Source organism: Clarias gariepinus, chromosome 3 (assembly GCF_024256425.1).
Source record: "Clarias gariepinus isolate MV-2021 ecotype Netherlands chromosome 3, CGAR_prim_01v2, whole genome shotgun sequence".
NCBI lineage: Eukaryota > Metazoa > Chordata > Actinopteri > Siluriformes > Clariidae > Clarias > Clarias gariepinus.
Genome location: NC_071102.1, coordinates 40,219,044 through 40,232,059, shown reverse-complemented (window position 1 = coordinate 40,232,059; position 13,016 = coordinate 40,219,044). Strand labels below are relative to the sequence as shown.

General features: G+C 40.2%; 1 protein-coding gene across 1 annotated transcript in view; it reads left to right on the top strand.

Annotated features, from left to right (window-relative positions):
• baiap3 (BAI1 associated protein 3) overlaps positions 1 to 13,016 on the top strand; it is a 58,624-nt gene that overhangs the window by 27,715 nt on the left and 17,893 nt on the right. Inside the window, exons 4-16 of the mRNA XM_053492525.1 lie at positions 880 to 957; positions 1,262 to 1,369; positions 2,993 to 3,052; positions 5,006 to 5,072; positions 6,568 to 6,781; positions 6,948 to 6,992; positions 7,139 to 7,216; positions 7,334 to 7,439; positions 7,666 to 7,773; positions 9,054 to 9,146; positions 9,242 to 9,345; positions 9,520 to 9,637; positions 9,842 to 9,966. Of these exons, the coding sequence (XP_053348500.1) occupies positions 880 to 957; positions 1,262 to 1,369; positions 2,993 to 3,052; positions 5,006 to 5,072; positions 6,568 to 6,781; positions 6,948 to 6,992; positions 7,139 to 7,216; positions 7,334 to 7,439; positions 7,666 to 7,773; positions 9,054 to 9,146; positions 9,242 to 9,345; positions 9,520 to 9,637; positions 9,842 to 9,966 (1,304 nt within the window). The remainder of the gene's footprint in view (positions 1 to 879; positions 958 to 1,261; positions 1,370 to 2,992; positions 3,053 to 5,005; positions 5,073 to 6,567; positions 6,782 to 6,947; positions 6,993 to 7,138; positions 7,217 to 7,333; positions 7,440 to 7,665; positions 7,774 to 9,053; positions 9,147 to 9,241; positions 9,346 to 9,519; positions 9,638 to 9,841; positions 9,967 to 13,016) is intronic.

Genomic DNA, 13,016 nt, shown 5'->3' with positions numbered 1-13,016 from the left:
AGGACTTCTCAGAAGAGTAAAGCACATAATTTGAGCATACATGGGACTAAATGACTAAATACATGGGATGTAACTCAAACACTACTGTCTGGGAGTTATTGCCACATTCCCCGTACAGTCCTGACCTCACTGCAAGCCACATGCTTGGGAAAGTTATTAAAGGGGGTTCCTGGGGGTCCAGCGTTTCAGATCGGCAGTCCGATCATGGATCCTTAATGGTATTCAAGCATTGGTGAAACACTGAGATACCTGTGTTAGTGTAGAAGGGGATTATATGGAGAAATAAAGGGAGTTTTTATGCTCATAACTGTGTTGTGTTATTCTACACAATCAAAAGCATGTATGTACAGTATACGCATATGTATACAGCCTTCTCTTGCTTTAAAACAAACGGCTACTGACAGCAGGAGAACAGAGAATCTGTTTCATTTGTATGCAGAATAAAGGAAAGACCTAGACTTTTATGTTAGTAGTCTAGACACAGCTGAAGAACTCCTGTCCCAAGAGCTTGCCCCAAGAAAAACCTCGGAGGCAAGCGCTGCACATGGGTAATTTTATTAATATGAATGTGCAGCTCAGAAATTCGAGTTTAAGCACCTGCACCTGAACATGGGGAGCCTGGGGGCCCACGTTTAGCGCTTTGAAGATGACCCTTTGATGATTCTTTGCAATTCTTTTGCGCTAAGATGTGAGTAAGAGAGAACTGGGAGACTGTAAACTGGACAAGTGGAGTTTTTAGCACATGTCCTCAGTGTGGTGAATCGATGTGTATGTTATGTGTGTATAGAGAGTTCGAGGTGGTTTTACACATGAGAATCTTTAATAAATTAGAGCATCTGTTACATTTTACGTTCTTGTTCTTGTGTCACACTTTACAAGGAGGAGGTTATTGCAGGTCCACCACCACCAGAGTGTATGGACCAGCTGCTTGTTCCTGAGAAAACCACTAGGAATGAAGTGAGTTGTATGTGTTTTGTTAATTGGTCAATGTGTTCACAGTTTAGAAGCCCAGATGCGACATGCGATTGTACCACCGCAGCATACTGTACATCTGTATTCAATTAGAAATAGTCAAAATAAATGAATAATTTTGAATCAAAACAGAAATAAGGTTTGATATTTCTGGGATTCTAAGATTTAATTACTGTATAATCACACTTTTAGTAATTAATTCCACTTTTTTTTTTTTTTTTTTTTTTTTTTTTGCATTGTATTGTCGGCCCTAAAGCCCATATTAAAGGAAATAGCTTTTGTTTTTCAGCTTGATTTATTATACGAGGAGGTCGTCTACACTGTGGTTAATCGTGTCGGTGTGCCATCACCTGAATATATAACCAACGAAGAGGACTTGTTCAGCTACCTACAAAAGGTAAAGACCCTCCCTTCCTCTTTCACAAACGGGATTGATTATACAGTATGTATGCTTCATGTGATGGAAATTGTGTACTGTACAAAGTGCTGAGAATGTATGCTTATAGTATAGTAAGTATAATTTTCAGGTATGTATTATAAGTGGGAGTGTTTAACATAAAAAGCTACTCATATAAGTTTTTACATGACTTAGAATATGGATTTTATATAGTAACAATACCGGAAAAAATATTCTAAATTAACATTATAGTTCAAGTACTTTTACGTTATGTCCATTTTTGAAAATAAACGATTTATTTAATATTTACATATTAATACGCAATAATTGTTTTTTTATAATAAAATTTTCTGGTCTATTTTTGTGTGCAAGTAACCACATATAAATAAATCCTGTAAATCACTGATGTTTTTAAAAATAATGAAAAATGTCAAAAACTATATGAATTGTATTAGAGTTTGCATTCAGTGTCTTTGCAACTTTGCATTTAGACTTGCATGAGCCTATGAGCCAACATTGAGAAACTTTCTTATATGTTTTTTTTTAATAAGGAAATAAGCTGATAGAATTTGTCACAGGTGTTCTGCAGAAAGTTGTGCATTTGTGTCTTTATGAAAAATCCAAGGCAGTCTATGTGTTATTTTTATTATTACAGTTGTTATACATGGTTAAACATTATATTTGCTTCATATTTTATAGAAACCCTAAATATCAAAGTGATTTTCCCCCTCATTTTGACCTTTCGAGTTATAATTTTGACTTAGTGTCTTGATATAGTATTTAGTATCTTGTAATTTGACTCCGTATTTTATTGTCCTACACTGATTTTATTGTCCTCATGTTCGATTTTGAATCTTGTTATTTTGCCTTAGTAATGTTTTATTTAATTTAGAAGCTTGTTGTTTTGATTTAGAATTTTGAAATAATCAATTTTAAGATATTTAAGTCAAATGGTAAGATTGAAACAATATACACATTTTTGGAAATAAATGCTTGGGGGAGGTGGGGGGACACACTACCCCCCCCCCCCCCCCCTATTTATGCACATATTATGTAAACAATCATCAAAACAGTATTTCTGTGTTTAGTTGTGTTAGATGTCTTCTAGATTTTTTTTTCCAGTTTTAATATTCAGTATCTAACCATAACATATATAAACACTATTTAGTTTTGCTGAAAATTAAATAAACCATGTAGGGAAATATTTCATGGTCTTTTTGCTTTTTTTTTGTGGTTAACGAATTGGATCAGATTAAGCCATGATTAAATATATAAGCCCTCTCCTGCTGGTCACTGATGTTCAGCACTGCTATTATATTAGGTGCAGTCACACCCAATCTTCTCTTACAAAGCGGTGACGGAAACACTTCAAACACTGACCTAATGATCTATGTCTTTGTTCATTCAAAATGGATAATTTGACCTTCTAAGGTCATACCAGACAAAGAAAGACTGATACAGTAAACGCAGTGGAAATAAACACATTATGAACATTGTTTGTCTGTTTAATTTCACACATACAACTTTATTACACATTTGGTGAAAAGAACAATCACAGGTGTCCACTTTGGGACAATTATTTATGTCTGTTTTTTAAATACCATATATTTCCTGTTCGCCCAGGTGTTTGATATAAGCCAGGAGGAGCACGAAATCATTCTCCAGAGAGTGAGAGAGAGCAAGGTGAGGCTTTTGGTGAATTATTCTTTGATAGATACAGTATGTTTCTGATAAGTTTAAGTTTCAGTCTTGTCCATTAGACATACATATAAAACATATTTTGGTTATGTCATTCTGTAATGTGTATTTTGGTTATGTCATTCTTTGTTTTTTTTTAACATCATATACATTACCTGGCCATGAAAAATTTACAGAACATCAAAGTATTAGAACCAATAAGTAGTTTTACAATCAATGTAGTGATTAGCACTGTCGCCTTGCACCGCCAGGGTCCAGGTTCGATTTCCAGCTAGGTTTGCATGTCCTCCCCGTGTTTGGCGGGCTTCCTCTGGGTACTCCGGTTTCCTCCCACAGTCCAAAGACATGCAGATTAGGTAATTGGTGTTTCCAAATTGCCCGAAGTGTGTGAATGAGTGTCTGTGTGTTTGCCTTGCGATGGATTGGCACCCTGTCCATGGTGCACCCACCTCTTGCCCTACTGTAAGTATCCTGGCATAGGCTCCTGGCCCCCCGCGACCCTGAATACAGGATGAAGCAGTAAAGACAATGAGTGAGTGAGTAAAGAAGAAAGACATGTGGTAAAATCAGAGCTATATTTAGTAGTCACAGTAAGAGAATTTCCGTGAGCATGTTATTGAGACTTTGGAGTGTTGGAAAAAGGTCATGTGATCTAATGAGTCGAGATTGATCCTATTCCATTCCGAGTCAGGGTAAGAAGGGAAGCGCATGAAGCGATCCATCCATCATGCATGGTGTCCACTTTTTTTTGCAGTGGAGGTAGAAATAGCAGCTGAATACTGTACCTCTTTGTAGACATCCACCTAAATCATTCTGTCATGAATCTGTCCGGGAGATTTCAAATGTCACTGTGAAACAAGCGCAGGCTCCTTGAGCAGACAAACTGTGTGAAGGAAACAGGCACATATTGTGCCATTAAGCTTCTTACAGCTATCCAAGCCTTCACTCTGAATCTCAGCTAGAAACAATCGCCAACTCTGTGTCTGACAGTAAGAGTACTGATTGATTCCTCATCTCATGAAAGGTCATGGTGTTGCTGGACTGCAAGCTGCTTCGACCCTCAGTAGATATTTAATCTCAATTTTTTTTTTGAACTACAAAGTATGGAGATTTTATTTGGCAACTAAACAGAATGTTAATGTTAATTCTTTTTATAATGACTTCAAAGTCATTTTATTCATCATTTGCATATTACAATGATCATTTTTTTCCATATACAGCAATGACATTTAACACGGCCAAATTATGCAAAATTCACTTTTTGATCGTTTCGCATATTCACATGGGTCTTGATTGTGTGTACATCCTTTCCTGTTTTCTTCTTTAAATTAGCTTTTTCTTGCTTTTCTTTCTATTTCTATTTTTTTATTACTTCCTACTCTTGTGATTAATCTTTTAATCATGGTGTTCCTGGACAAAAAACAACACCAACAACCCTCCTCAGGCTCAGGGCTCAGCTTTACCCAGGAGTCACCATTTTATATTTTTATCTGAGTGTAACAGCTTATTTATGGTGGAAATTTTCTAACAGTGTGTGTGTGTGTGTGTGTGTGTGCATGCTTGTGGTTGTGTATTTCTTTCTCAATGAGTGACAATTCCAGTGTGGTTTTTGCTTTTTTCTCAAAGGTTGTGACACTGTAAGGGTCGCTATTTTAACTTGTTTAGGCGCGTTATGATTCTAATGTTGCCAACTGTCCCTTTATATTGGCTAAACAAAAAGAAAAAGAAAATCAGGCATGATAGAGTGCAGGAGTTGTGTTTTTGTTGGAAACATATTGAAAACCTAAGACTTACATTACGTTCTTTAAAATTGAGCCCCATCGGTGAGCTTTTAAGTGAGTGATGCATCTGCTTTATTTATTTATTTATTAACTAATGAGAGCGCTAGTTTCTATCCCATCTCTTTTGTAATGACATATCTGATCTTTTCTTCTACAGAGACCAGGTTTTTCTCTAAGGGTCTCTGTCATGAAAGGCAAGAATCTCATGGCTAAGGACGCCAATGGTGAGAGATGTTTTTTGGAATTTGCAGTGTCTAAATGCTGTAGTTTTTTTTAGAAATGTAATATGATTTCGAAATCCTCAGAGGATAAGACATTGGTGTAGTCCGATCCAATGGAAGAGCCACTGTAGCTCTAAAATGCTAGGAGAGGTTAATGCTGGTTCATGTAAAAAGGAGTGTCCGTGCACACAAAGTTCATTGCTGTTTTGGTTGCAGAAACGGGGCCCTGTTTAATATGATGCGGGTGGTTATGAGGTTATGGCTGATCGGTATATACTGTATTGCTAACAATCACACAACTATCCCGTTGTGATTGCTCAGACAATAAACAAAGTAAGCCCCACTTCTTGAAAAAGTAGGTCACTTTGCACGTTGGGCCAGATGTTCTTTTTATCTGTTAGCTGGTCAGTTGTGTCAGTATTTTGTAAAAAAAAATGGTATAAAAAGCAACCCTATTAAAGATTGATAATCCAGCAGTATTAGCGTCCCTGACCATACCCCAATCAAATAATTTAGAATGCTAAAGTAAGCCAAGTCTCTAATAAAATAAAGTACAGTGGAATCTTAGATTGCGAGCATAACTCGTTCCAGAAGAGAGAGAGTGTGTGTGTGTGAGTAGGTGAGAGGAGGAGGGGTGTGTGTGAAGACAAGAGGAGGAGGGGTGTATGTGAAGGGGCACAGTGTCCAATGACACACGTGCACACACATAATGCAATCCGTGCAGGCTGATAGAGAGAGAGAGAGAGAGAGAGAGAGAGAGAAACCTCTCTAATGAGACTTTCTTTTGCTGTACACACATGCTGTACACACGTGTGTTATAATAAACATAACACGTGCTGTACACACAAACACACACACAAGAGACACAAAATAAAATGTGTTTTACGCACACACACATGGTCACAGTGTTATAGTAAACAGTACACGTGTGCACGGATGTTGATTATACCAGTAAGAGACACGCCCTAAGACCCAGCAGGGTAGATGATTACCCAAAATTCCGCAGCGTAAGAGAGAGAAAAACCATTGGCTCAGTTGTAATCAGCTGCGTCAAAACAAGAAGTGCATGATACTCGGTACTCGTAAACCAAGACTTGCTCGTTTTCCAAGTCAAAATTTTATTAAAAATCTTTGCTCGTCTTGCGGAACACTCGCAAACCGTGTTACTCGCAATCCGAGGTTTCAATGAATATCCATTACATCTATATATGATACATAAATTCATCAAAGCATGCTAACTGGCTATACTTACTGTATGTTAGCATGTTTCTGACTTTGCCAGCGTTTGGTTTGATATCTCATGTGCTGAACATGCAGAGGCAAATTTCAGTGCTTAAGGTGGGGTACCGCTGTACTTTGCCACTCCGTTTGTCCAGGTACATTCAATAAGGCAAAACTTTGGTTAGATAAATATGCTACACTAAGGTACAGACAGATGTTTCTTTACATGTGTGTTTTGGAGGACAGCGTTTCATGTGCTGTTTCTGCGGCTCTGTAGGTTACAGTGATCCCTACTGCATGCTGGGTATTCTTGTGGGACAAAGTCCACGTGAGACCGAGGAGAGAAAAGAGAGGAAATTTAGCTTTCGTAAGAGGAAGGAGAAGTTAGAGAAGCGTTCCAGCGTCAAGGAAGTCCTGGCTGCACGAGACATCCAAGTGACTGATGTCAAACCTGAGACTCTGAACCCCGTGTGGAACGAACACTTTGTTTTGTGAGTATTAAATTAAAATCAAGCTCTAAACTGCTTAATAAAGCATGAAGTGTACAATAATTAACACGCTGCTCAGAATAATTGTTTAATTACTGCTTGTACATGATTGCAAGAATGACGGTGTATGACCTATAATCGATGAAGTTTCATTCTTATCTTTACGCAGTGACATTGACGATGTCCAGAATGACCTCCTGCATCTCGATATATGGTAAGAAATCTGTTAAAATAGCCTTTAGGCCTATTTCTCTCAACACCAATGGTCATGAAAGTCCAAGCAAATAATCAATCTCACCCCAGCATACCAAAGATGTTAGCTGGGAGTGTAAAATAAGCCACAAAACCCATTTTCCTTAGGGATCATGACGATGATGTGTCTGTGGCTGAAGCGTGCCGTAAGCTGAACGAGATCAGTGGGTTCAGAGGAATGGGAAGGTACAGCATTTTGGGGTTACATAGTCAATTAAAAACACCACAACCCATTCCAGTTTACTAATATTTAAATGAATTATGATTTTTTTTTTATAAGTTTTTTTTTTTTTTTGTTACAAGGTACTTCAAGCAAATAGCTAAATCTGTGCGATCCAATGGAGCATCAGCATCAGGGAGTGAAGAGAATGCAGATGACTTTCTCGGATGTTTGAACATCCCATTAAGTGTAAGTTAAAATGAATACAACAGAATAATCTATTTTAGGGACCATATAATGTAAGTACCATCATAAAACCTTTTTTTTTTTGCCTAGATCTCCTTACAATAACAAAAAAAAAAATTGTTAAAAAAGTTAATATTTTTTCCCAGTTTTTTTGGTTTCAGACAAAGAAACAAAGAAACAGCAACAGTAACACACACACAAAAACAGATTGCTGTTTATTTCTCAACAGGAGATCCCTGTTATTGGCTATGATAAGTGGTTCAAGCTAGAGCCACGGTCTAGTGCATCTAAAGTGCAGGGAGAATGTCACCTCATTTTAAGACTCTTCACCAGCCAGGTAAAGATCTTTGTCTATTCCAGTTCTGAAAATCGTTTATGAATTGTTGAGGCTTTTGTAAAGACATCTACAAGGGATCTTCAAGTCTAACTGGGACTTTTAATTGTGCAGAACACCAGTTCACAGACGAATGTGTCTCTTCTGCAAGGCTTTCCACTCGCTGAATGTTTATGGGAACGGGTTCCTGAGTCACCTTGGGTGGCCTTCTTTAAAATACTTTATTTTAAGATTTTAATTTCTCTAGTCCTGGTTTCACTTCAACACCCCTTGTGAATTTTAATTCATCAATTAGTTAAAATTTATTCATTCATTTTGCATTCAGATTTTCCTGTGTATGGTCACTGGAACCTATCCCGGGGAGCTCAGGGCATGGATGTGTACAGGGCAGGTCTAAAGCTGCCTAAGCAAATACTTTTTGACTAAGCTGCCTCTATAGGATAAAAGAAATACTATAAAAATGATGTTTTTTTTGTCATAGTAGTTGCATAAAAATGATCAAACAAACAAACAAAAAACAAATAAATTGTTATATCAGCCAAACTTTTATTATTTTTGATAGACTAGCCTATAAAAAAAAAAGTATCCCATCGTGCAATAATGCCGATGTACTTATATTAATCTACTATCTCATAAACCAATCTTAGGTAGCTGGCAAACATACAGGCAGCTAACATGGTAATTAGCTTTGTTCGAAAAGAAAGCTGATGTTATCTAAAACAAAGTTATTTGTCATATAATATTTCAATATTGTTTAGGATGTTGCCTTCCTATATCCGCTACTGTTTGGTGCAACAACCGCACTTTCACTGTTTGAGTCCTAGAGTATGGCCGTGCTCCATAGATGTGATACTCTGGTGATTCAGTACATTCAGGTGGTCAGCTGACTTCATTTTACTTCCACATAATGTTGCCGAGTCTAGACCTGAGCGACTGATCAACCCCAGATCATAACACTGTCTCTAGAGGCTTGTACAGTGGACACTATGCATGATGGGTGCATCGCTTCATGCGCTTCCCTTCTTACCCTGACACGCCCATCATTCTGGAATAGGGTCAGTCTGGACTCATCATGTCACATGAGTTTTTTCCATTGCGTCCAATATGTTTTATTCCCATGCATTGGAATTACACAAAGTGAATGTGTGGCTTGTGATGGATTGGCCCCCTGTCCTGGGTAGAGGGGTTTAGACGATGAGTGAGTATTAGGTTGTTTGGATATGACTGCACTATGATGCACTGTCAGTCATGATTATATTTACATTTATACCTTCTTCCTACAGAGGGACACTGCTTTGAGTAAAGTGGTCTCAAATGTCATCATTCATCAGAAGATATTAAGTCAGATCCTGGAATATGAACACAAACAAGTTCAGGTTTGGATTGTTCTGTATTGATACACTGTTCACATTCCCACACTGGCAAGGCCAAGCAGATGTCACTGAATGCTATTTTCTTGAAAACTTTTCAGAAAGAACCCTATAACTGGAATGGACAGGTGTGTCCAGCAGCATGGACTGTGCTCTCCCATCATGCTGTGCAAGCCGATCTTACTCCACTGCAACAGGCAGTCATGTGTGTATTAAATATCGATCCTACTGTATATTGATAACCCGTGCCATTCCACCTCACCATAATCCATATTTTGATGTTTATGCTTTGTTTATGCTTTGTTCAGTAGAGAAATTTAAAGTGGATTTATGGACAAGCAAACCACCAGTCAGATCTGTATTATGTGTGTTTTTCTAGTCGCTGGCACTGCTACAGTAGCCATCACCGGTCACAGAGGATGTGTTATACACTACTGCTCAGGCTGCTGAGGGCCGTGGAAGCCGAGTGGGAGGCCGGAGATGTCAATAAAGAGCTGGTAGGTCCTCTTTTTCACAAAACATTATTGACCAGAACGGTAGGGAATGTTCTTTGAAAGGGTGCAAAAAAGACTCGGGTACTCTTGCTCTCGAAGACCCCTGTGCTTAGACCCTGAGAGAGTGTATCGAGTTAACAATGTCCTAAATGTGTCGTTTCTGAAGTGTTGTGTGAGCGTTAACTGTGAATATTATTGTGCACACAGGAGACCCTTCTTGCTGAGAGCTTCAGACTCTACTGTGATTACTGCCTGTGTCTTATGAAAAGCATGAGGCTTGTGTTTCCATGCACTAACCCCGCTGCCATCACGCGATGTGAGATAATGCTGAGGTAACACACAGATAGTGAGTGAGTGCGAGAGAGACAGAGAGAGAGACAGAGAGAGAGACGGAGAGAGAGACGGAGAGAAATAGACAGAGAGAGAGAGATACAGAGAGAGAGAAAGACGGAGACAGAGAGACACAGAGAGAGAGAGAGAGACAGAGTGAGAGAGAGAGACAGAGAGAGAGAGAGAGACAGAGAGACACAGAGAGAGAGACAGAGAGACACAGAGAGACAGAGAGAGAGAGAGACAGAGAGAGAGACAAAGAGAGAGACAGACGGAGACAAAGAGACACAGAGAGAGAGAGAGAGAGAGACAGAGTGGGAGAGAGAGACAGAGAGAGAGAGAGAGAGACAGAGAGAGAGACAGAGAGACACAGAGTGAGAGAGAGAGAGAGAGAGAGACAGAGAGAGAGACAAAGAGAGAGAAAGACAGAGAGACAGACGGAGACAAAGAGACACAGAGAGAGAGAGAGACAGTGAGAGAGAGACAGAGAGAGAGAGACAGAGAGAGAGACAGAGAGACACAGAGTGAGAGAGAGAGAGAGACAGCGAGAGAGAGAGACAGAGAGAGAGACAAAGAAAGAGAAAGACAGAGAGACAGACGGAGACAAAGAGACAGAGAGAGAGAGACAGAGTAAGAGAGAGACAGTGAGAGAGAGACAGAGAGACAGAGAGAGAGACAGAGTGAGAGAGACAAAGTGAGAGAGACAGAGAGAGAGAAACAGAGAGAGAGACAGAGAGAGAGACGGAGACAGAGAGACACTGAGAGAGAGAGACACACAGAGTGAGAGAGAGAGAGAGAGAGAGAGAGAGAAAAAGAGAGAAAGATATGAAAGGTCTAATCTGGGAAGTCTATTCAAATTCAAAAAAATTGTTTTCCAGCTGTCAAGAAAGAGAGAGAGAGAGAGACACAGAGAGAGAGACGGAGAGAAATAGACAGAGAGAGAGAGAGACAGAGAGAGAGACGGAGACAGAGAGACACAGACAGAGAGACACAGAGAGAGAGAGAGAGAGACAGAGTGAGAGAGAGAGAGACACAGAGTGAGAGAGAGAGAGAGAGAGAGAGAGAGAGAGAGAAAGAGAGAGAGAGAGATTTGAAAGGTCTAATCTGGAAAGTCTATTCAAATCCAAAAAAAAAAATTTCCAGCTGTCAATAAAGTAGCTGTCTATGCCGAAGCTTGTGTTGCTGTGCCCTTTCTGACACCATATTCTCTAGGGGGTCTGTATTGGCTAGATGGGTTAAGAAGAATTGATATCCTGTGGAGCTTTTTCTCAGGGTTGTTCTTAAATGTAGTATAGTGCACTAGTCTCAGTTAACAAGTCAATACTACGAGCACACACAGACTCGCGAACTGGTGGCCGTATTCTACAGTCTGATTAAATAGGCTGATAGAAATGGCAGCTGAGTCCCTCAGGTCTGTTTAATCTGTGCAGGAGTGCACGCGCGAGAAGCCCTGCATGCTCAGTGTAAATGTCTCCTAAGTGAAATGGAGTGGTTTTTGTTAAATTTCACTTGCTGAACACATTGGTGGAATCAGAACTATTCGATCATGTAAAGTTTTTGAGCGACAGCAGCATTTTTTATTTACACAGTAGCTTGATTTATTCGGCAGGTTACCATAATCTCCAAACAAAAAATGTTGTTTAAAAATGTTATTTGTCACTGATTTATGCTTGTAGTCAAGTGTCCAGGGCTTCTTTAAATAACGGTTAACTAATTGACAGCTGGCGGCATGGTGGCATAATGATAGCATTGTCACCTCCCACATTTAGGGTCTCAGTTCGATTCCAACGCTTTGGGAACATCTTTTTTTGTGTTGCCGTTTGTGAAGCATGTGTGTATCAAACACGCCAAATTTTTTGGCTTATATAACCTCGGTCAGGTGACGTCGTCTGATGAAGTGCACATGCAGGTTATAAATAGGAGTGAACCGGAACATTCCTTAGATCAATTTTGTCTGAAAGGACGTCCAGTCACGCAAGCAGTGCGGCATTGGAGCGCAGCATCTCGTTCCTGCTTTTTCAGGGAACAGGGTTACAGCAAAGTAACCCGAGATGTTTCCTTTCAAAAGCTACACTCGATGCTGCGTGAAAACGCTATGGAAATGAGAATACCAACGCCGCCGCACTGCAAGTGTCTGGACCACCAAGGTTGTCTAGCGTGTGCACATAAAGGCCAAGGAGGTCTCAGAGCTAGCTCTGGGAGGCTGACTTGTGGCCCGTGAGCCCGGAGTAGCATGAACATCCAAACTATAGAATCTCACAAATGTGTGTGGAGAGGACCAACCAGCCGCATACACACTTGCTGCAGGGGAACACCTCTTGCCAGCGCAATAGATGAGGCAATCCCCCTGGATGATTGAGCCCTGTATCCTAGAGGCGAATTGTGACCACGCGCCTCGTAAGCTAGGGCAATAGCATCTCCAACTCGGTGTGGCAGCGTTTGGCATAAAAAAGACTGCTCTGACTTACGCCACTGGCTAGTGCGATGGACGTAAATCTGAAAATGCAGCATAGCTCTGACTAGCCCAGGGGCAAAGTCTAGGCAGGACGGGAGATTTGTGAGATTCTATAGTTTGGATGTTCATGCTACTCCAGGCTTACAGGTCCTCGAGTCAGCCTCCCAGAGCTAGGTCTGAGACCTCCTTGGCTATTGTGTGCACACGCAACACAATTCTGGGGGTCCAGACACTTGCAGTGCGGCGGCGTTGGTATTCTCGTTCCCATAACGTTTTCACGCAGCATCGAGAGTAACTTTTAAAACGGAACATCTCGGGTTACTTTGTTGTAACCCTGTTCCCTGAAAAAGCGGGAAGGAGATGCTGCGCTCCAATGCCGCACTGCTTGTGTGACTGAACGTCCTTTCCACACATGCTTCACAACCGGCAACACAACAAGATGTTTCGATAGTGTTTTCACGCAACATCTCATTCCCGCTTTTTCAGGGAACAGGGTTACAGCAAAGTAACCCGAGACGTTCTCCCAGTGTTTGGTGGGTTTTCCGGGTTTCCAAGGCTAATTGCCGTTTCCAAATTGTCCTTGGTGTGTGAATGTGT